This window comes from Eucyclogobius newberryi, unplaced genomic scaffold, assembly GCF_026437365.1.
Source record: "Eucyclogobius newberryi isolate DKJ021-1_F unplaced genomic scaffold, fEucNew1.0.hap1 SCAF_12, whole genome shotgun sequence".
Classification (NCBI taxonomy): Eukaryota; Metazoa; Chordata; class Actinopteri; order Gobiiformes; family Gobiidae; genus Eucyclogobius; species Eucyclogobius newberryi.
The window spans coordinates 18,929,710-18,952,584 of NW_027315746.1; the positions used below are offsets into that span (position 1 = coordinate 18,929,710).

At 43.1% G+C, this 22,875-nt stretch overlaps 2 protein-coding genes across 4 annotated transcripts; one reads left to right on the forward strand and one right to left on the reverse strand.

Moving 5' to 3' along the window:
* The first annotated feature begins 223 nt into the window (after window positions 1-223).
* LOC140356335 (TSC22 domain family protein 2-like) lies at window positions 224-19,921 on the forward strand. 2 transcript variants are annotated; one of them, XM_072441203.1, is made up of 4 exons: window positions 224-2,388; window positions 13,805-13,879; window positions 18,115-18,166; window positions 18,347-19,921. In XM_072441203.1, exons 1-4 carry the CDS (start codon window positions 866-868, stop codon window positions 18,611-18,613), a joined length of 1,917 nt encoding a protein of 638 aa, XP_072297304.1. In that variant the 5' UTR covers window positions 224-865; the 3' UTR covers window positions 18,614-19,921. The 2 variants fall into 2 exon arrangements, with proteins under 2 accessions (XP_072297304.1, XP_072297305.1); XM_072441204.1 differs by lacking the exon at window positions 13,805-13,879 and having other exon boundaries at window positions 225-2,388.
* Window positions 19,861-22,765, reverse strand: LOC140356337 (UAP56-interacting factor-like). 2 transcript variants are annotated; one of them, XM_072441208.1, is made up of 9 exons: window positions 22,583-22,765; window positions 22,286-22,426; window positions 22,001-22,191; window positions 21,462-21,610; window positions 20,907-20,976; window positions 20,740-20,786; window positions 20,580-20,651; window positions 20,377-20,503; window positions 19,861-20,296 (listed from the first exon to the last, which is right to left on the reverse strand). In XM_072441208.1, the coding sequence occupies exons 1-9, from the start codon at window positions 22,605-22,607 to the stop codon at window positions 20,198-20,200; spliced, it is 921 nt and encodes a 306-aa protein (XP_072297309.1). In that variant the 5' UTR covers window positions 22,608-22,765; the 3' UTR covers window positions 19,861-20,197. The 2 variants fall into 2 exon arrangements, with proteins under 2 accessions (XP_072297309.1, XP_072297308.1); XM_072441207.1 differs by having other exon boundaries at window positions 19,861-20,299; window positions 22,583-22,763.
* Window positions 22,766-22,875: the final 110 nt, after the last annotated feature.

Genomic DNA, 22,875 nt, shown 5'->3' on the forward strand with positions numbered 1-22,875 from the left:
TTTAGTTTGTATTTGCTCTGCTGTAATTTACTGTGTCTGTGTGTATTTTCCCTCATTCGTCTTATATTTTCCAAGTTTGGTTTGGTTACATTTCTCTTTAATCATGAGTTTATAATTGTCGTTTTTTTCCAGGCGCTCTTTGAAGGCGCGCGGACAGCGTCGTATTCACAAACCTCTTTACGCAACTCTCTGTGCGCAGTCTTCCTACCCACGATGCAGCGCGGCGCACAACATAGCCATCTTGTCAGGGTTGACTGAGGGAGGTAACGGCTGGGGCTGTTTATATTGTCGTTTAGTTAACAAACGCGAGGAATTTATCTGCGGTCTCGCCCCAAACTGCACAGAGATACGCACTTCGTGTCGTTACACGTGAACTGAAGCGGGTAAAGTGAGCTGGTCCCGAAAACAGTTTTTGTGAAGATGTCTCGCTTACTTGTGCCGACGTAGGGGGAGTGTGCAGCAGGCAGTGGCTTCATTGCTAGCGTTAACCCAGTGAGTGGAGGGCTGTGGGCCCGTCTCAGCCTGAAGTCGCGTCTCTGGCTGGGGCCTTTGACAACTGCACAGCCGGGACTTGGACCGATCCGGACTGACCCAGAGCTTTGGATTTATCGTCTTGCGTTGCCTTTAAAGGTGATCGAAGCCGCATTGCTGGACTAGACTCCCGATTGTGAGCCCGTGAAACGCCACAGAAGAGCGTCGGGTAAAGGGATGGCGCAGATACAGCAGGACTTTAGTTAGCTGGTAAAGTATTTTTGTCCAACGTGATGTTTAATATGAATTGATCTTCTGCGAAGCTGCAACACGGCTCGTCTCTTTTGACGGAGGATAAATATAGCCATACGAGACTTCGAAAGAGGCTGCCAGTATGTCTAAAATGCCGGCCAAGAAAAAGAGCTGTTTTCAAATCACGAGTGTCACCCAGGCCCAGGTGGCGGCCTTAGGAGCTGCGGATGACACGGAGAGCCTGGACGACCCGGACGAGTCGAGAGCTGAGGATGTGTCTTCTGAAATCTACGACATGTCGCGAGTGGAGTATGAGCCCGCCAGTGACAGAAGTCCATCTGAAGAAGCCCAGAATAATGTTGTTGAGGTAGAAGCATCAGCACACATACCTCCAGCAAGTCAGCTGTCAAACAAAGGGTCCAATCAAAGTGGCCAGTTGCAGGCAGGGCTTTCAGCTGGGCCACCCATCGCCCCTCAGCAACAGGCTGCTGCTGCTCCCCTGAACACATCATTGACCGTGTCCAGCTCAGCTTCTCCTGCTGCCTCTGGCTCCACAGTGAGCTGCACATCACGCTTCAGAGTCATAAAGCTTGACCATGGTACTGGGGAACCTTTTCGTAGAGGCAGGTGGACTTGCACAGAGTTTTATGATAAAGAGTCGGAGGGCTCAGCGGGAAAGGCTGGAGACAGCATACGACATGCCAGTACCACACTGGACCCCAGTGGAGAGCGTGACAGTGGACTGGGACATACAGCGGGCTCTGCAGCAGACACAATAGTGTCTTCAGCCCGGATCCTATCTGTGGAGGCATTAACCACACAATCAGTCCAGCACACAGGCTACAACGTCCGTCAGCAGAGCCTTAGTGGCACGCAGAGTGCCTTCTCAAGCAGCAAACCAACTGCTGTCCAGCCAGCGCAGACCGGTACCGGCACCCTCCAGCAGCCTGCTCCCCAGGCTGTGCTGCACATGGGACAGAATGGCCTGCCTCAGCCCGGCATTCACTTACACAAGTCACCTGTCATGCCCCCTTCTTACCCTCCCCAGCAACAGCTTCCTATGGGACACCTGACGGGTCAGCCTGCAGCTCTGGGGCAAAGCCAGTCAGAGTTCTATCAGCCCACTGGCCAGAGTGTCCTTTCTCCTGGGCAAGGAGCTTCCTCAGTCATGCCTGGAGCCACTACTACAGTTTCAGTGCCCAGTCAAATTGGGGATGTTGGGGGTACTCTGACTACAGGACCACCTCTTCAACAGCAGCCAGTGGGAAGTGTTCCTGGTTCCTTATTGGTCGGTGGGTCTACTTTACAGACTCAGTACATCACAACGGGACAGCCACCACAACATGGTGCATCACCATCCAGCGTACAGAATGTGCCTGCCAATGCAGTGGGCTCCAGTGTGCAAAGCACCATGCCCGCTGCTGTGCCCAGTGCCTCGAGTGCAGTCATGCCAAATGTGACCAGCTCTGCTCTGTCCCCAGCTCTGTTTAAGACTGCAGTGGCGCAGGGGATCCCAACTGCTGGACTGGGACAGGTTTTGAGTGGAAGAATGTCTGAGGTTCATTTGCCCGGGAAGCCTCTGATGAGTGATGCCCTGCAGCTCTCCACGCCCACCGTCAACAGCCTGTTTGGGATCCACATACCCGTGGATGGGGATGAGGACAGGTAACCCTACACCTGGTGCACCCACAAACTAACTTAACAAACAAAAGCAAGAATATATACTGGTCAACCACACAATTTCAAAATTACTTTCATTTTGAGTAGTAGAGTAGTATAAATGATCATGTTCAATTCATTGATGAATTTTCCTTTTGGGTAACTGCAGAAATACTGGTCACTGGTCCCTGGTCCCTGTCTGACCGTGTGACATGGACTAATATACACCCTGAAAAAAATCCTAATTCCATCGGGGTCAAACACTTAAAGACCTCTCCTGCGGAAAGTTCCCAGTACTTCTCTTTTCTACAAGCAGAAACTTGTCAGCTCACATGGGTCCTGTCATATGGGATTCTATGTGTGTGAAAGCCCCTCTGTTGCTGCTTCCTCCTGGACAGCAGTGGCCATGTCTTCAAATCTCAAACCTGTGTTTAAGTACACCTTTAACCACTTTTAAACTTGGCTCTTTCATGTTTTAGAGAAACGATTCTTTCAGTTTCTATTATTGATGAATAGTTTTGTGTCAGAGTTTTGACCCAAAACAAGTTTCATAAGGTTTGTAGGACTGGGCTCATGTTAACTTTGTTGGCTTTTAAACTTGACTTGAGCTTTTTGACCTCCAGGGCATCATTAGCTTTTGAAGAATTGTGCAGTATTTTCTCATGTAAATGTATTCAAAAGCTCTTTACTAGCTGGTTAGTGCAGAAGAGGAAATGTAGACTAATCTTCTTCTGTAGTTGGCTTACTTTACCAGAGCATGTGCTTTCATTCCTGACTTTGAGCTCAGTTTCACGTATAGAAGGCGGCAAAGCTTAGCGGAAATGATACTCACCCTGAAATCTCTTGGTGGTTTTCTTTTGAGAAATGTCCCAACAAAGTGTAGCTCTATATTTATTTTGTCCCCTTTCCCTGTATTTCTATTTATGCACTTGGTTCTTTTGAATATAAATCTTACACAATAAATGCATGAACTTGTAATTAAATATTAAGTGTTGATGAAATATTTATTTATTGTGCAGTTTCAATTGTGGTACTCAAATGTGGATACTGGCCCTGAGTTGATAATACCATAATTAGTTACTGACTTAGTTTTAATTCTAATTTTAATGTTTAACCCTTTTATAGGGCTGCCAGTACTTCATCAAAGGATTCTTCTGATGCGCAGCATGATACATGTCATTTTATTTTGAGTGATGTTATCCATAAGCTGACATTAACATTAGTTTATTGGCCGCTCTGGGGCTGATAAGTGTGGGTGGGGAGTCTTGGTACAGATATTGTAGACTCTCTATCAAACTCACAGCAGTAGTCTTTCCAGCGTGCCCCTGTGGGCCAGATAAGAGCCCCGTCAGAGGGGCGTGTCAAACCTGTTTTCTCACTGAACCCTGCGGCACATTTAGTCTACTCTATTCATTAGTTGCCTGTGCTTTTGTTTGTTTGTAGAGTGCTCTGTTTTCGAAGCATCAGTTATTAGTGCCAGATCCTTATACCTCCCACATCCACCAATGGGCTGACAGACGAGGGCTGACAGTTGTGAGGATACAGCGGACGTGCTGAATGATGGCAGCTGGGGTTTGCGCCCGCCGAGCCTCCGTAAGAACAGACATATGAGCTATGTCTAATGTAGCCACCCTTGTCTTTGTCCCCGATTGGTTGTATGATGCAAAAAAAACTGTACTTTTACCTCCCAAAACTGTTTGACATAACTTTACTTAAATGTTTACATAAATTCTCGTAATTCTCTCTCTGCCAAGTTCCAATGGAATTTTGACATTTCCAGCATAGATAATTCCTGCTAATACCCATTTTAAGGATATTCAGATTATTATCAGATTATTGCTTATTGATTAAGTCACTTCTCCTATTGGTTCGCCCCTGTCATGCTTGAACTTGATGACCTGCAAGTGCTATCAAGCAGTGTATTATATATTGGAATCTTGGTCACAGAGTGAGCCCTCCTCTCGTTGTGTCTAGGATCAATCTTCGTCAAACATGTGACCAACAGTAAATACAAGCGCTTCGTCAAAGGAACGGCTGGGGAGCTCAGCCAAGAACTATGCAAAATTATCTCGTTTCGCTTTATTAACTAACTTTTACAAGTGCATAAACGGCACTAGCATGTAAAGCTAGTCTCAGTTAACCAAGGCTCAAATATTTGAATGTGACTATGATATGGCGCACACATACTATGCCTAGTCCCTGACATTCGCATAGACAAACTTTGGTCGTAGCTGTGATTGATCGTGTGAGTCCGGCCATCATACAGTTTAATATTATGCACGTAAGACAAAAAATGTGCAGTGGACACCAGACTATACTTGGCTTGGAAAAAATATTCCACATGCTGCTCAGTGCTCAGCTGAGAGATGATCTGGGAGCGTCAAGTGACGACACAACGTTCAAGTATCGGTTCGGGAACTCCCTGGTATTGGGACCACAATGTAGCACCTGGTAGTGAGCCGATGCCCGAGACAGAATCAGTGCAGTGAATCCCCTTTCTATGGCTCACATTTGTGTGGGGCTCACTTAACTTACTCTAAACCAAGTCTAAATTTATAACTGAAAAGAAAACAAGCTATTAACACGCGTTACATTAAACTTTCATAACTACTACTCAAAAATAAACACTGTCACTGTCACCTTAAATGAATTCCTCTTAATATAACATACTTCTACACTGACTCTTATTTAAAGTGCTGATTTGTCTAAATTGAACACACCCTGCTCATCTGCTCACATTGTTTTGCTCAAAACTGTTCAGTAGTACAGGTAAACGTTTATGCTGCAGGATATCGTCATTTGAATTGTCTCAAAAGACAAATCGCACAGGCTGCCATTATCTAGCGACCAGCGTTTGAATGACAAAATATCTATTCTTATTGCTAGGGGTTCCCAGTATCGGTATCGGCCGATATTAATGTAATTGAGTAATGTGGGTTTCAGTCCAAAACCACCGATATCAGTCTGCGGTGTCTTGGCAATTAAAAAGTTAACTCTGCTGTCCCTTCAGATACAGGAAGAAAACAAGAAGGAAACTTTAATCCCAGAAATGACAAGTTTAAAAGCTTTAGAAATCATGAAATAAATGCGTGACTATTTCACCCGCGATAAATGCACATTATTATCATTATTTGACTAGTTTTCCTCCTAAACTATCAGTTTAGACACGTTTACTCCAAATAACTTGAGTGTGAGAGGTTTTAGGAGACGTTGTGTGATCAGACAGTGTCTGAGGAGGAGCTACACGAGGATGACACACGGACTGGAAAGGTTCAGCGAGAAACTTGAGTCTAAGAAATAATCTAAATAAAACGGAGAATTCACAGAATGGAAAAGTGCACATGCTAATATTAATCATATATTCTAGCCTATAGCATTTTTTCACCTTTTCCCCCAAATGAAGGGTATAATGTGTTCTAACTCAACATTTAAAAATAGATTTGATTCTTATTTTTGAAATACAGCAATATTTCTTTGTTAAAAATATACTTTTTAAAATATCAGCCTAATATCGGTTATGGGCTCAAGCCTTTCCAATAACATCGTATTGGTCTAAAATTTCCTTATCGGCACCACTAATTATTGCATATATTTGCCACTAATTTGTAGTTTGACCTCGATAAACGTGCTCAAATGCGCAAGAGTTTTTGTATTGTATTTACTGCTCCTACAACATCAATGTTGAATCTAATTGCAATTGCAAAACTTGCCATTGGATATTCATCCAGAATGATTTAGACTTGTACTGCCATTGCATTTGTCCTGAATCTAAACCTTGGGGGTGGAATGATGGTCCCTAGTGTTTGTCCTCCTCGGTGTTCCCTTGAAAGTAATTACAGTACTGCAGTTGTGATAGTTGTGATACCTCATCTTAAAAATATAATTTATTTTCTCTCTCCAGTGGTTTACAGCTGGCCTTAATAACTAAAGCTTTAAATAACATTGTGCCTCTAGTTGTTTAGCTGAAATAGTTTAATTGTGCTAATATAAATATCTATAAAAGCCTGGAAAACTGGAAAATACAGAGCCCGTGCTGCCCGAGTGGTTAAGGCACAGCACACATATGCCAGGCTCCAGGTGCACCCGGCCGCAGTGTTGTGAATTCAAATCCCAACAGTTTACTGCATGTCCTCCCTTCTCTCTCATTCCCTATTTTCATCCTGTCCTCTCCTGTCTAAAGCCTACAAAATCTTTTACAAAAAAGAAAAAGGGGGAAAATACAGAGCCCAGGTCTAAGTGCAGCAAGGAAGGGGGTGTGTCCTTAAGTCTGTGTGCAACAATTATCCTGCTTAGGGTAGGGGCCTCTGGTCAGGAAACTCGAAGCACAAAGGTAGTAAGCTGTAAGTTTGCAGTTCATTGAGTTGAACAGGGTAAACTCTTGTCTAGAGCAGGTTCCCTCTGACCTGTTGTCCTGTTTTCAGCCGTAACACTTCTCCTCTGATGCATCCAGTGTCCCACGTCACTAGTGCCATATACTATCAGAGGCAAAGGGGTTTGATTTCTTTTCCACTATTCAGGGGCTGAGCAGCTTTCATAACCTGTTTACATACTCCTGCCTGCCCATACAGTGCACTATGTAACTATGACTTTTTTTTAGGTGTAAGGTCTATTACCTGCTTGTTTCCATGGAGATGTTATTACGTTGCTTGAAAGGTTTCACAGTATGGAATTTTAATTGTCTATCATGGAGACAACCAGGCTAAATTACAGGTCAGAAGAATGCTTGTTTTTCTTTTCTTAAAGGTCCCATAACATGCAAAATCGACTTTTCAGAGCTTTTAACCTTCTTACATTGCTATTTGTGCTTCATATATGTACCCAGAGTGTTTTTTTTTTTTATTGATTCCCGCATTGTTTAGCTATATTACAGACTATCTCCTTTCCACGAATCTCCAAACAGACGGGGGGTGTTCACAGGACCGCGTCATAATCACAGGCACGCGTCATCATCCCCCCTCACCCTCCCCCCTCTCCACCCGCCTCCCCCTCCCGCCCCCTTCCCCCCGGCTCCGCGCTGCTGCAGGCTCGTCTCCTCATACAAGCCCCGGAGTTTTTCTGCTTCGATTTACGACGGAACACGGCTCAAAGAGGCCCAAAACTTCATTAATGATATCGCACTCTTTACTATTATCACAATGGTGAAGGTTTATGAGGCAATTGATGCAGCAACCGGGAAAATAAACGGAGAGAAGTTCTATCCGATACCGAAAAACCAGGAAATAAGAGCGCGATGGACATAAGACTTTTATATAGAGATAGAGATATATCTGTTCTGCGCACGCTGTAGAATAAACACCAGATTTATTTAGGCTCAAAGTAATGTTGATCTGAAGTTCTATCGTTTCTCACTCAGTCGCGCGGCAGGAGCGGCGCAGCGCGGAGCAGACAGCTGTGGGGCTACGTCACGGGTGGGCGGGGCACACACGCGCTCTGAGACTACGTCACAGGTTGGGCAGGGGAGCCAGATCGCTCTTCGCAAGGGTGGGGGCGAATATCAAACCAATCCGTTTGCATTTCCGGGTTGGTGAGGGGGTCCAAGGTCTGGGTGATTTTCTTAACTATTATGTTAAGGGTGATGCACAACCCTTATTATTATCAATTATACACTTAGGATAGACTACGAAACGTGAACAAAATTATGTTATGGCACCTTTTAAGGTGCTTTGGTTCGTAGGCTTTATCTGACCAGACAGTAAAGGGTAAAATTGGGAGAAGAGCAGGAGGGCACTCAACAAATTGTCAGCCAGGAACCGATCTCCTGAAGCAGAGCCTGACATTTGTGCTGTTATAACTCTTAACCAGCACGCAGCACAAGAATGCATGTTTTTCAAGGCATTACTTTTAACAATAAAAACACCTGTGAATAAATGCAATTGAATTATATTTAGAAAAAAATAATATTGGGGAACATTTCAGGCAAAGCAAGTGATGATAACTCCACCAGAAAAGGTACATAGTGCAGCTTTTTGAGGGCAGTATTTCATAAACGTGCAGTGCTGTACAAAATGTGACACATCTGAAGGCAACACTTGCTAAAATGTATTGGCTGTGAAAGTAATTGCTATTTTACTCTCAACAAAGACAAACATTACAAAATTGAGAAAAACAACAATTTACAATAATTTTGAAGTATGTTCCATGCACACACCATGTGTGTTTCCGTGAGTGATAAAGTGGCCTGTGGGTTGAAAAATACATTCATAATGGCCTATTCCGTGCTTGATGTCTTCGGCTTTTAATTTAGTTTAATTTTAAGCTTGATGATGCACACTTCTGTGCGTGAATAATTGTGACTTCAATAATACTAAATAAATACTAAAGAAACTTTAATATTGGTACAGGTCTGGATCAATCAATGATCTGGATTCATAGTATTCATAGTATATAAATAATATTAGGGCAGGGATAATGAACGGGTTTACGCATTGCATAAATTCGTCTGTTTTTTACATTGTTAAATTGTATGTGGTGATGAGCTTTTAAATAATTTATTCAGGTTTGTGAAATAATTAAATTAAAATGTTTTCATCTTAATGTATTGCTATTCATGGGCTTCCAGATGGGCGCAAACATAGTATTTTCTATGAAATATATACAAGGTAAATTCAAACATCTTGAATCTGATAGTTTTAGTTAAATTTCTGTTAGTGACTAGACTCGTTCACTTTTTTATTGGAATGTGATGTCATCTGAAACCCAGCAATATGCAACATTTGAGGAGGTTTTTCCATCCAAAGGTTTTACATTGTTAGTCTCTATGGCAACGGTCCTAATTTGTGGTCATTCTGAAACCCATAGATACATTGCGAGGCAAACAGGCCTTCCTTTAAGATTCATGTGCTGTGTAGGGCTGGGCAATGAATCTAAGATCAACAGATCCAGATCGAGTCATGTGAAATTGACATTATTTGGGAGGGATTTTTCGAGAGATCCACAGTCAGTCCTTTGGTAGTAACATGTGGTATTGAGCAGAGTCAGACTTAAGACATTTGAATATTATTTGTGTTGAATGACACACAATAAAAGTCTGTATAGTTTATGTTGATTAAATTACAACAGGAAATGTTTACTTTGTTTTTGGAAAGACCAAATGGGGAGTGGTAGGAATTGTTTTAAGCCGGTGCTTCCATGTCCTTTATGTTCATGTTGTGTTTGTTTAGTCCAGTTGCTTTTCTTTGAGCCGTTCACATTCTGGGGCCATGTTTGAGGTGCACATAATTACTGTCATTTTATCTGAGTGTCTGTAGTGCTGTCACTCTGTCATCACCTCCCCCAGGTTTCAATAGGTACAAGCCGCTCCTCCAGTCACTGCTGGGGCCGGTTTGGGCCGAGCGTTTGTCTAGGGATGTACTGTACTGTGCTGCAGATAAACTCAGCTGGGAATATGCTGCTATCTTGTTTTTGTGACGTGTGGCTCAGTGACACAAAGTCTAGTTCTATGTTGTTCTGTTCCCCTCTGAGTCATGTGACAATACAGGAGTCAGGTTACAACAACGTGTGTCAATCAAGGTTTAGTCAAGACAGTCATTTAGTGGGATGACAGTTTAAAAGCATTTGGTTTGATGCTGAGTAATCTAATACTAAATACCAATATTAAAAAGTAACTTAAACTAAAAGTAAAACTAAATGTTTTGGTGGGTACTTGAAATGAAAAAACACTCAAATGTTCAGTGTTCTTCACCTAAATCATTTTAGCAACAGAAGACACTTCTGGTTCTACTTCTGCTGTAGAACGTGATCATGTGACTTTCAGCTTAGTCTGGTTCAGCTCCTGCCTCTTGTAATGAACAGTGGCACCAGTTCTGCGTATGTGCTTAATCTTGTTCTTCTACTACTCCAAACCTGCTGAAAGAAACTCCCACAGGACTGGTGAAATCTAAATAGTTCTGACCTACTTCTGCAGTGTGGCAGCTGGATGGACGAGGTGGAGAGCCTTGAGTTAACACTTGGCCTTTCAGCAGCGTCTTTGCACATATCCGCTCTCCTGTGCTTTAAACAAGCATTTTATTATTATGCTTTTGTCGTCTATTTAGTATTAAACTACTTCATGCATTGATCTTTTTTTATTCGTTGTAAACCACAATATTGATAGAAAACTGCTTAATAATAGAAACGGGTTTGAGTTCCTGCTCAAAACTGCTGAAGTGATTCTCTTCTGCTGCATGGCCCCGCCTCTTCATACTGGCATTTCACCACAGTAAGCAGCAGATTTTAATCTATTTTGTTTTTATTGTTGAAAAATGGCTGACATTTTTAACCCTATATTTATGACCCACAGGCTGAATTTTATATATATATATATATATATTTTACTTCTACGCTAATAAGTATGGGTTTAGGTGAAAACAGACATTTTCTGAGCATTAAAGCCTCAAATGCAGGATTACTCAAACATACAAGAATCTATTAAAATACAACAGTGTAAGCTAGTGGTGAGGGAATACTGTTGTAATATAGTTGAAAGTTCATAAAAGTACATCTTAAAGGAATAATAGAGGCTTTTCAAGCGACTGTTGGTCCCTTTTTTTTTTAAACTGCACATGCGCACACTCACCAGGCTCACCCGACTTACCCCCACCCTTCTGTTGTTTCCAAGACGCCGCCTACAATCAAACCTTGTGCATGAGCACGCAGTAGCCCCGCTGCAACATGTGCTTTTATTAGCGTGACGGATGGCATCTCTCGTCTCCGCAGATTTCCCATCTCCTCTGAGACAGCTCGAACACAGTCTTTCTCTGTTGTCATTTTGTACTGTACACTGAAGGAACTCGCTAAACACACCGGCATATCAACCACGCATGCGCAGCCAGGGAAACGTGCTGTTATGCTGGGAACGAGGCTGCAGGTGTGCAGTAACACACAGGGAATGGTTGACATGTGGGAGAACTACTCGGCTAACCACGCCACTAGGAAATGAGACTCAAATTGCGCGCCAAAAATCCTCTATTGTTCCTTTTAAATATAAAAGCCTGTTGATTTATTCAATTGTTTTCAATAGCCCGTGCTGATTGTCGTATGAGGTCAAAAAGGATTTTTTTTAATCCCACCTGGAACAGAAAGGTTCCACATGCGATCAAATAATCAAAAGTTCACATTCTGACAATTTAAAAAAAGCTTTAGGTCTCCGTCAGCAGAACACCAGCAGTTTGATTCTATTCACTAATCAAACTCGCTTCAAGACTGAGGGGGCGTGTCTTATCCAGATCATTTTATACTTCCATGGATGAGAAAACATCTATTTCAAGAACAATCCTGTGTTTATTTTGGTTTTCCAGACTTGAACTTACTTTTTGACCGCTGAAGATTGCAAAATGAAAAGGTTGTATTTGTTTGATATGGGTTAATGAACATCTAACCACAGTATCTGGTATGCAATCGAACAATATTGTATTCATTCTAAATTCAGCCAAAGTCTCCATCCATCCATCTTCTGCCGCTTTATCCGGGGCAGGGTCGCGGGGGCAGCAGTCTGAGCAGGGACTCCCAGACTTCCTCCTCCCCAGACACTTCCTCCAACTCCTCCGGGGGGATCCCGAGGCGTTCCCAGGCCAGCCGAGAGACATAATCTCTCCAGCGTGTCCTGGGTCTTCCCCGGGGCCTCTTCCCGGTGGGACATGCCTGAAACACCTCCCGAGGGAGGCGCCCAGGAAGCATCCGGAACAGATGCCCGAGCCACCTCAGCTGGCTCCTCTCGACGTGGAGGAGCAGCGGCTCTACTCCGAGCTCCCCCCGTGTGGCCGAGCTCCTCACCTTATCTCTAAGGGAGCGCCCAGCCACACGGTGGAGGAAACTCATTTCGACCGCTTGTATCCGCGATCTTGTTCTTTCGGTCATTACCCAAAGCTCATGACCATAGGTGAGGGCAGGAACGTAGACCGACCGGTAAATAGAGAGCTTTGCCTTTCGGCTCAGCTCCCTCTTTACCACAACGGTCCGATGCAGCGACTGCAGCCGCTGCACCGATCCACCTGTCGATCTCACGCTCCATCATTCCCTCACTCGTGAACAAGACCCCGAGATACGTGAACTCCTCTACTTGGGGCAAGGACACCCCACCCACCTGGAGAGGGCAAGCCACCTTTTGCGTTCATTGTGGCGGTTGATCTCCAGAACACACTTAAGTAAAAGCTATGCGTCATGCTCAGGCCCCACTGTGACATCAGCATACAAGAATGCACCAAACGTTTATTTTTGTCGTCCTACAATCCCCAATCTGCTAAAGCATTAATGTGAAGCAACGTTTGAGAATGTCTTGGACTTCCTTGTAGCATCCTTTTAATCTAGCTTCAGTCTTGTGAGAAGGTATCTTGTAGCACAACCTCCTCAACTGTGTTTGTGGCCACACTCACTAGGGTTTATTAGGCAGATGGCGCTTCACTACTGTTGAGCACACAGACTGGTTTCACAAAGAGCCTCTTTCAGAGATGGATATTGGCATTTTATATTTTAGTTTTACAAAGACGGGCATTGAGAGCTGAACGATTTTGACATGAAAACAAGAACTCTTCCTTCTCCCTCGCAGACTTGCTGGACTCCAGGTTGTTTGACCTCCAAGATATCGGCAAATGGAAACCGCTTTTCCCCTTATGTATAACTGTGGAGGCGTGTGCTTGGCTGTGTTTTCTTTGCCTGCGAGTGAAGTGAAGCAATGGCAAAAGAGGGGGTCTGTAAGAGGGTTCAGTCATGAGGTAACTAGAGAGAGCGGGTTTGTGCCAGCGATTTCTAGGAAAATGGCTTTGGCTCTTCTATAATATTCACACACATGCGCCAGGGCGACTCCTCCTTCCCTCTGTATGTGTTGGCTGCTGGACCGTGTCACTATGAGCCCATATGCATATTGTGTATGTGAGATAGCAGCAGGGAGGCTCGAGACCAGATGTGTGTGTGCATGTGTGTGCGTGGCTGTGTGCTAAGGGTCAGAGCGGGGATTTCCTTTCCCCTTCCCGACATGCATCCCATGTCACAGCACACACTGTTCCTTTGTTCTTCTTAAACACAAATACACTACAATCACAGAGCGTTTGTTGTGATACTTTTAATGCCATGATCCTAAGCAAATGTGAACCAGTTTCAGTGGACGAGTCAGTCCTCTTTCTTTCAAGTTGATTGAGTGATCGGCAGGTTGTTTATGAATAAGCCTGAGGGAGGTGTGTGCTCTCTATGAAGCAATCTGCATTCCTTTTTGTCCTCTCCCTCTATTGCTCACTCTTTTCCTCTCCCCTTCTGTCTCCCTCTCTCTACTTTCCTGGTTAAATTGCTCCAGACCTCCTAAAGGCTCTAAAGGGAGCTAAGAGTTGAGTTCATAAACTGCTACATTAAGACACATTTCTAGGAATCACATGTCGGTTTGTCACAACATGTTCTCATTGTTTTCATCTGCTCTGTTTCTGTTTTTCTCTCTCCCTGAATACGGTTGACACAGGAACCCCTCCAAGGCTTTCTACCAGGCCTTCCAGTCTGGCAGCAGATTAAGAGAGTCAAAGGCCCTCAGTGATAGGTACAGTACTGCCCTGGTTTGGCCTCTGCTGGTCTGCAAGAGTGTTGCATTTGTGTGCTATGTGCGCCTACAGACTTTGCTTTATCCACATGCATGGGTTACGTTTGTGAGTCAAGAAACACTGTACATGGAGCAACAACATCGTCTCAAATCGGGAAAGCATCACAAGAGTCTGTCGGCTTGTAACAAAAATCTGTTAACAAGGCTTTAAACCAAAGTATGAAGGGTGAAATGCACAAACAAAAACTTCCTTTGTTAAGTTTTAGGCAGATTACAGCTTAACCAGGAAGTGAACTCAAAGCTTAATAATGGCTTTGACAGAAAAGAAGAAATATGTATAACGTTTCAAATCTCAGTGGAGCTGATGGAAAATTGATGTTGTCAGATCATACTTGTCATTGCAGCCATTCGAATCTGTACATTATAGTTATCTTTATGTCTTGTGAATGCATCGTAAAGGAGGAGGTGCGAGCATGTGCCCTGGTGCTTTTGCTTGAGTTCTCGGTGTTGGGTGAGATGGTCATTGTCTGCTGAGCAACTCTGAGCTCTCTGACCAAAGTGAGAAGGGAAGCTGACAAACCCACACTGAAGTGACAGGAAATGAAAGCGCTTAAGTGAAGTATACATCGAACACATTGCCAGCCCCAACCTCTGCAGCTTAGAGCAGTGCAGGAAGTTGGCATTCAGTTTAGTTTTTGGTTCTGAAGGTTGTTGTTATTGTGTCACGCTGTCTGCAGGGTGACAAAGTAAATAGTTAAACTGTTTAAAATGACTGCGGTAGGAAAGTTAACTACTTTCCACCATTGTATAGATTATGTTGCCACATTCCTTTTGGCTTTGCTTGTTTGTTGTTATTTTGTAGTGTCAATTTTGAAGAGCGCTTGGTTCAAGTTGGATTTTCTCCTATAAGTCGGTCGTTCCACTTGACTTAGTTTTTCTATGCACCTGTTGTCCCAGGGCTCATGAGCCGGCCTCGCCTTCTCAACATGCTTTAACAAGTCTTCAAGTCAATTATCTAGACCTGTCTTTATTTTACTGCAAATGACTCAATCTGATTATTCCGCCAATTTTGATCCATTTCCACCAGCTGTGTAAGTGACATCAGTAGTTACATTCTGTTTGCTTAGTGACACTAGTAAAACAGTGCAGCCACATTTACCAAGCCCTGAGCACACTTTTGTTTTGAGTAGAGAACAAGTTTGTGGCTTTAACATAAGCTATAGAGGCTTAGCCAAGATCACGTGCATCAGGAGTGAGCTTTAAAGTGGCCTGGACAGTGTGGCCTCCACTGCCTCCTCCTGTATTCGGTTTTACAAGTGGTATATTCATGTTATATCGACAATCTTAATCTCTTTTCTAGTGTCTCTTTCTTTGTATGCACAACCGTCATAAAAGCAGTTGTGACACGTGTAGCTTTCAGCCCCCAAATTTTTTTTTTTAAAATAGGCATCAGAGCTTCTTGTCCTCAAATAGAGGGGGACCTCAATCCAGAGTCCAATGGTGTTCCAAAAGGCGGCACCGGGAGCTTCTGCAGGAACTTAAGTGTCCAAGCGAGTGTTTACTATGTTTAACAACCAGTGGGGGGACCCGGGGACACACTTGGTTGGACATCCTCTTTACATATTTAAAAGCATATTTAAATGTGCATTACAGGGGGAACCCAGCCAGGAAGTATACTATGAATTTTAAATTGCCCCTTTGTGCCTTGTAGCATTTCTGCCTTAAAGTGTCAATGTATTTGATTTTGAAACAAGGCCACAAGAGAACAATGCTGAGGAAATTGTGATTTCAGCAAATTAGGAACCAAATGTGCTAATGTCACACCAACAATAACATTTAGATCCTACTTTGGTGCATGTCAAATGTACCTGTCCTGTTTGATTTGCTGTACAATGCTGTCTGGCTGCAGAGACATTGTTCTCTGCTCACTCACTGTAGGTCACAGAGATCTGCGTTTAAGGGACACAGATTGTCAAGTGTCCTTTTATGAGGTCCCACTCTGTTATGGGCAGTGTGCAGAGGCCTAGCGCACCTGGAGTTCAGCAGCATGCCACTGCTGACATAGTAGCATCAGCATTTATGAGCACCATCCTTTTGCAGCTCATGGAAGCATTCATTCATTACAGAAAGTAACTGTTTTGTTAAATATAAAATCCATATAAATTTCCCCTGCAAAACCGTTAGAGCTAGTATACAAAACTGGTTTGTCCAGTTTTTGAAAATATAATGCAGCTGATTACAACTTCTCCCCAAGCTATATTTTCATTCATAATAAAATGATCTCATTGCAAACCCCCTAAATTATTTGTATTTACTTATTTTGTTAAAAACCTTGTGGCAAATTGGCCCCACAAGGCTTCACTGCCAGCCATGTTTGCTGCTGGTTAATATCAGGTCATGGCTAAATGGTTACCAGATGTGCACAAACTGTGTCTTTATACAGTGCTGTAACTATGGGAGAGTGGAATTGTGTTGACGTCTCAGTCTTTCTTCATGTCTGAATTCCATGGTAAAGCAATAAGGGTGTAGCCCTCCAGTCCGTTGAGCCTGTGCTATACATGCTGTCTTTTGAACCTCTTGTGGAGGGACGCTATAGGAGCGCCTGTCCGCGCCTCCTGTCTAAATTAAACACACCAGGTCCAGCTCTGAAGTCGAGGTTTGTTTGTTTTTTTTCTGATAATAAATGGTGTTTTATAAGTGTGTGTGAGGAGTTGCACAATGTTTTGTAGGCCGGCCTGGATCTGACGATTGCTAAAACGTACGTTCTTGTTGCTGATTTGCACTGTGTTGTGGGTGTGTTTGAGTGACAGCAGATGTGCTTTACTAAACACACAGCCTTGTTCATTGTGCCATCTCGGCAGCATGTTCATGGTGTTTGAGCAAATGTATCTGTCACATCAAAGGCAGAAGGTGACTGACAGCAGAGGTATGGGGAACATTCCTCTGATAACAAAGTGCTGAGTGCTTTTGTTGGTCTGAAGGACCTGAGATGGTGGAAAGAACAGAGAATCTTGTCAGACTTTGCATTTGTGTCATAACTCACCACATGGTGGCATCAGTGTTCAGCCATGAGGCCTTCCCATCGTCCTTTGCCCGTCACGTCAGAAGGAGTCTTGAGAATTTAAATGAACTGGACACTACGCGTTGAGTACGGACTTGCGACACCTTGTGGCAGTGCTAATAAAAGAAAAACAAAACTAGCCAACTAAAATGAACAATCGAGTAACAGTTTGAAATGTTTGGCCTGTCCGCGTAATATAACACACATTAATCTCCGCGCGTATCTATGCATCTGCAGTAAAACACTGGGCCATAACCACTCAGTTTAGAGTTTTATCTAAACACTTTCTGGCTCCGTACAAAGTTCTACAAATGATGATTGGTGGATTCAAACTCGTATTGAATCTTGAGAACAAAAGTATCTTTGAGTTAGTAAAGTCAAACTTTACTGTATCAGGCCCGAGGTATGTCAGAAGCGTGACGTGTGTAAAGTTGTGCGCGCGAGCCCGCCTCCGCTCAGCTGCTGCCGCTGCGGCCGCCGCCGCTTCAGCTTCAGGTTTCACTTTTTCTAAAATTAGTCACTGTGTGGCTGCTCTAATTCGCCTCCAGACTGCTACTTGGCCTCTTTTTGCGGGACAGAGCGGAGCTGCAGTTTAGTGCAGGTCAGGGCCCATCATGCCGTGCACCTTCTCCATCAGGCTGCCGTGCTGCGCCGCGCACACGCAGCAGCAGCTCAGCTACGGGCCGCTGTTTCCACGCCGCGCGTCGCGTTTTTGGCCGCAGCTGCACCGCAGGTAAAACGCCCACTTGCCGTATTGCGAATTTCTCTGCTTGCTGCTGTTTGGATTTATCCGAATTTGTCATTTATAGATAATCTATATGTATAATTAACATGATGGTATTTTCTATGCCATAACCACTCCTAATACCCATACTGTACATTGTGTGGTCCTCATGTCTTGTACTTCTGTGTAAGTGTGATGATCTGACCTAAATTGGACTCCACACTGGCTGTGTCGCCATATTAATGACCGTCCATTTTACTGTATGTCTCAAGTCTTACCATGGACTGGTTATGAGCTGTCCTAGAGTCTTTGGTAGATCAAGCACCAACAATGTGCATTCAAATGCTCTTGTGATGCATCCACGTTTAAGTGCATTGGTCTAAGTACTTAAACCAAAAGTTTACCAATATTTTAGCAATACACTAACATCCAACTTTTCTTGTTTTACAGTGCCTCGGGAACCAATGTTGTTGCCATTGACAATAAAATTGAACAGGCAATGGTGAGTATAAGACCAGAACTTGATCTCAATTATGCTTCCAAATGAACATAGGATTTAAAACTAGACTGCGTCTAACAGAAATGTATAACTGCATGCTACATTCTAGCCTTGAGCTCTTGATGTCATTGTAACAAATCACTTGGCGCCTGTCGGCTCATGTGGTGCTCTTGCTTGTTGTAGGACTTAGTGAAAAGCCATCTGATGTATGCAGTGCGTGAAGAGGTCGAGGTCTTAAAGGAGCAGATCAAGGAACTGTTTGAGAGGAACTCTGTTCTAGAGCGGGAGAACGCAGTGTTGAAGTCCTTGGCCAACACTGAGCAGCTGTCACAGCTGCCTGCACAGACCAGCTCCACGCCTCCTCAGCCTGCACTCCTCGCACCCAACCCCCCGCTCCAGACTCCGCTTGACCCCAGCCAACAACTGCAACCTAATGTCACCTCAGCTTGAAGCGCAATTTAAAAACTACAAGCAGTGTGTCCTGACAACCTATTACAGTTAGTGTATGTGAAAATTCAAAAGGAGAAAACTGTCTTCTTAGCCACCAGCTTGACCACAGAGTACAGTGTACATTTGTGTGTGTGTGTGTGCCAGGCCGAATTGGCAACAGCGACTGTGAATTGGTGTTGAATGTTTGTGCATCTGTACTGTGGGCCTTTCCAGTGTTAATGCAATCATTGAGACAAAGTATATGGAGGCGAAAATCAGGGCGGTCTTGGTTTGTTAGGAGTTGGCGTCAGTATGTGTCCACATTTGACTAACTGCTGGGTCCAAGCTTGCAATGACTTTGCATTGAATTGAATGAGGCATCTGACCTGACACCTGCTCCAGACATGGAGTGTGAAAAGGTGCGCTTTACCTCCCCTAAGGGACAAATAGTGTGATTGTCAACAGAGAGCGTTATTTTTTTAATGAAATCTGAGTGGGTTAAGGGGTATTTTAGCCTTGCTGTTTCATGTTTAAGATGGAGAATGGAGAGAAACCGCTGCCGTTACTTTTAAATCAAGTCCAACCTTTGCATCAGTCTGAGTTCTACTGTTGAGTGTTTTATTTATTACAGGGCTGCTATTTCCATAAACGAACAACTTCTTCAAACCTTGTTAACCCTACTTTCTCACTTTTACAGTGTTTTTGTTTTACATCCCTGGGGCAATTTTTAAAGGCAAACTTTAATCATGACAAATGGATAAACACTACTCATTTAAGCTGCAATTCTTGATTCAGAACTCAAGTCCAGATTTATGAATGTAATAAGTATTAAGAGCCTTGATGGGTGCATTTTCACCTGACATCAAAACAAGGATAAACAAGATGTCAAATTGGATCTGTTTTTTTTTTCCTTTCAATGTTTTTCCTGAAGGGGGCCAGGGGGAAAAGCTGTGAAATCATTCAACCTACTTTGTAACCAAAGATGCAAAGCTGTGTAAATTGATTATTTTTAAATGTACACATTTTGTTACTTTCTCCTCCACAAAATATTTCGTTGCTGTTTGGCATGTTCTGCATGATCTGTAATTTTCAACCACTTACCTCATTTTTACTCAGCACTCTTATTGTAAGATAGTCTGTGAACAGTGTAACGGGGAAAGCTGCAGCGTTGGCAAGAGAAAAATAACCTAGTGTTACTGACACTAGTCACAGAAAATGAAGTGAGCCATGTTTGTCCATTCAAAAGGTGTTTGAAATTCATATGCCAATAGTTTTGTTACATTGCAAATTTTAATGTATTTAAAATAAAAGCAATATTCAGATTCCAAATCTGCTGGACTCCTTGTGCAACACTGAATTACTTCTGTAGTTCCTGATCCAGTGAAATAAGGAATATCAAGGAACTAAAAATGTTTATAAAACATCTTAGCAATAGAAATGGAACTCCCAGAAAATCAAGAACTGTAACAGCGTCTTTAGCATTGGGAGAGTCCCTTTGTAACTCAACATCCACAAGATAAAAAGGTAATTGCACTGTCCAAGAGTCCACTGACTCCTTAAAGTTCATAACCTGTCACGATCTGTCCGAAGGCTTGGCTGAAGTAGTCAGCCTACGGTAACAAAGCGACTGCCTTTACTGTGTTGTGCCTTAGCCGTACGCTGGTCCTTAAGGATCCGGAAACGCTCATTTAAAGTAATGGACGTCTGCTGGAAAGAGCACAGTACATGGTCAATTAGGAAACAATTGAAATAATTTGTGTTGCAAAAATTAAACTTGCCCTTACTGGCTTTGCAACACTGTTGATGTCAAACTGCAGGGCCACTCCTTTAGGGATCTTTCTTTCCACCGCCTCGAGTTTGACCGGGGCAGTATTTACAGCAGGAGCATGCAGTGTGTAAGCTGTGGGAGGTCTGTACAGATACATTTTCCATATTTAATAAATCATGAGTTATATCAAAATCAACACAAACTACAGACAGCACTTACTCAGGTTGAGTTCTGGCTGACGGATTGTCAATGGATACAGTCAGAATTCCATTATTGGTTGATGTACGCCACCTTGTGGTCAAACAATAAGATTTAGTTGGACCAATCCATGCAATATTAAGCTTTTTAAAATCAAAGGTTAATTTAAACAAATACTCACTGTCGAGTCTTGACTGGAGGATTATTTTTTTGGACCCGAGCTTGAATCTGCAGAATAGAAAAGCCTCTGAGCTACTTTATTGATGAGACTGATGCTGAAAGGAGGGTCATCTAGGATTTTAGCACATAGCAATAGTACCAATTAAAAGATGTAAGGTTACCATGTACCTTAAGTCCTCTGTGAAACAGAAATGTGGCTTGGCGTGCATCTCTCTGAGTCTGGAGCAAAGGCAGAGGTCTGTCAAATAAATAGTCATTAATTAGGTAAAAAACTAGAAAGCTTATTTTGAAAAACAAAACAAGATCTTTGGACCTCAAAAAGGAACACATTTGGTTTATTTCACAACTTAGGGTTGTCAAAAGTATTAACAATCTGATACCAATCCAACTAGTATTGAACAAAGATATACATTTGAGAACGTATTAGTACAAGACCACAATGTTTAATAAAGAAAATAATACTACCGGTATGGCAGTATATTGTCTAAAACCTTGACCTAATAAAGGGCATTTTTAAAAATTATAACTGGTATCAAAATCAATATCGAAAAAACAAGTATAGTCCTTAGTATTGAAGTAAAGTTTGAAATGTTTATATTGTGGCAACACTACAACCAGGGGAACCTGTGGTTACTAACCACTGTCCTTAATGATTCTTCAGGGGTATTTCACACAGCGAGGTTAAGTCTAAGCCTAGTTCATTTCTACCATATTGGTGAGTACCTCCGGCTTAGCTGGAAAGGTCTTTTGACTGTTGTTGGATTCAGGCTCCTCTGTGGTTCTGGCTGTTTGTAAGTCTTCCTCTGTCCCTCTGATTTCCTGTACTGGCTTGTGCTGGTAGCGTTTTGAATAAAAGGTCTTGTTTTTGCCCTCTAAAAAGAAACAAAAAGGGGAAGAAAGAAGATCTCATTAGTAACAAGCAATCTGACCTTTGCCTGTTTATTGAACATCTTCGTGTCTGAAGAGAGGTTTATGTCCCAAAACATCACATGTGACCGCAATTGGGTGAGTGTTTAAAGCAATAAAGTGGTATAATTATAGAATATAAAACTGTTTTGTTTACAGCAGTTCAATACAGTGGATTCTTCTCAGCTGCCTGCACTATTGGTCACCATCACGTCCTACAGCGGTTTGAAACCTGATCCTCTTCTTGACATCTCCATTAAACCAGCTACATGCATTAACATGCATCAAACTTGTAGCTCTGACTTTCGGATTTAACAAACAAGTTCAGTTACATTTTTATAGTTTATTTGACTTACTGTTAGGAAACCTCGTTTCCCTTGTGACCCTGCTGCTGTTCTGTTTATAGTCCCCAGTCGTTTAAGCAGTGCCCCGGTCCTGCGAGAGGCCAAGCCCGTGACGACCCCTGGGGCCTGACCCCGTCTCCGAGCGGAGACCATCGGCCCCTTTCTGTTCTGTTTAAGGGCTCCTCTCTGAGACAGGCCAAACCCTGGTCAGATAATACATTTCAAAATACAGTTGCGTGTTCGTATAACCCCAGTAATTTAGGTGTGCATGCTTTCTGATGCCGTTATAGTCGTTACCCCTCTGTGCGGGAGCAGCAGCCCTCCTCACACCTGTCCCTTGCATTAAATGGCCTTTCTGCTTGACTGGTCTGCGGTTCACGGAGCCTTGTTGTTGCTGGTTAAGTTTCTGCTCCTTTTTGTTGAGACGAATGATATCATCTGTTAAGCACAAAGGGAAAACAAACACAGTTTTGGCGTAAATTGCATAGGATTTACAAAGCCACTTCTCCTGCCAACCTGTGTCATTTTAGCAACTAGTTAGCTAAAATAAGCTAACATTAATATTGTGTTCACGTTATATTCAAAAGTCCTTACCTAATGACATGTCGACCTTGTCCATAGCTGCTGCTTTATTTGCCGAGCCCAAAGTTGATGTCACTTGAAACTAGCACCAAAACAGGTGAAATAAAAAGTAAGATTGTGACTGACAAGGCTGCCTGCAGCTACTGGTCGTCTCCGTTTAGAGCTTTGCGCGCCCCTCCCCCTTACGTACATTGGCACGCATGCGCCGACTAGTTTACGGCATTGCATTCTGGGAAGTGAGGTCCAATTCTACAAAGATATGGTTACAAAACTCGTAAAGAAATGCTAACGTAACTGGTTGAATA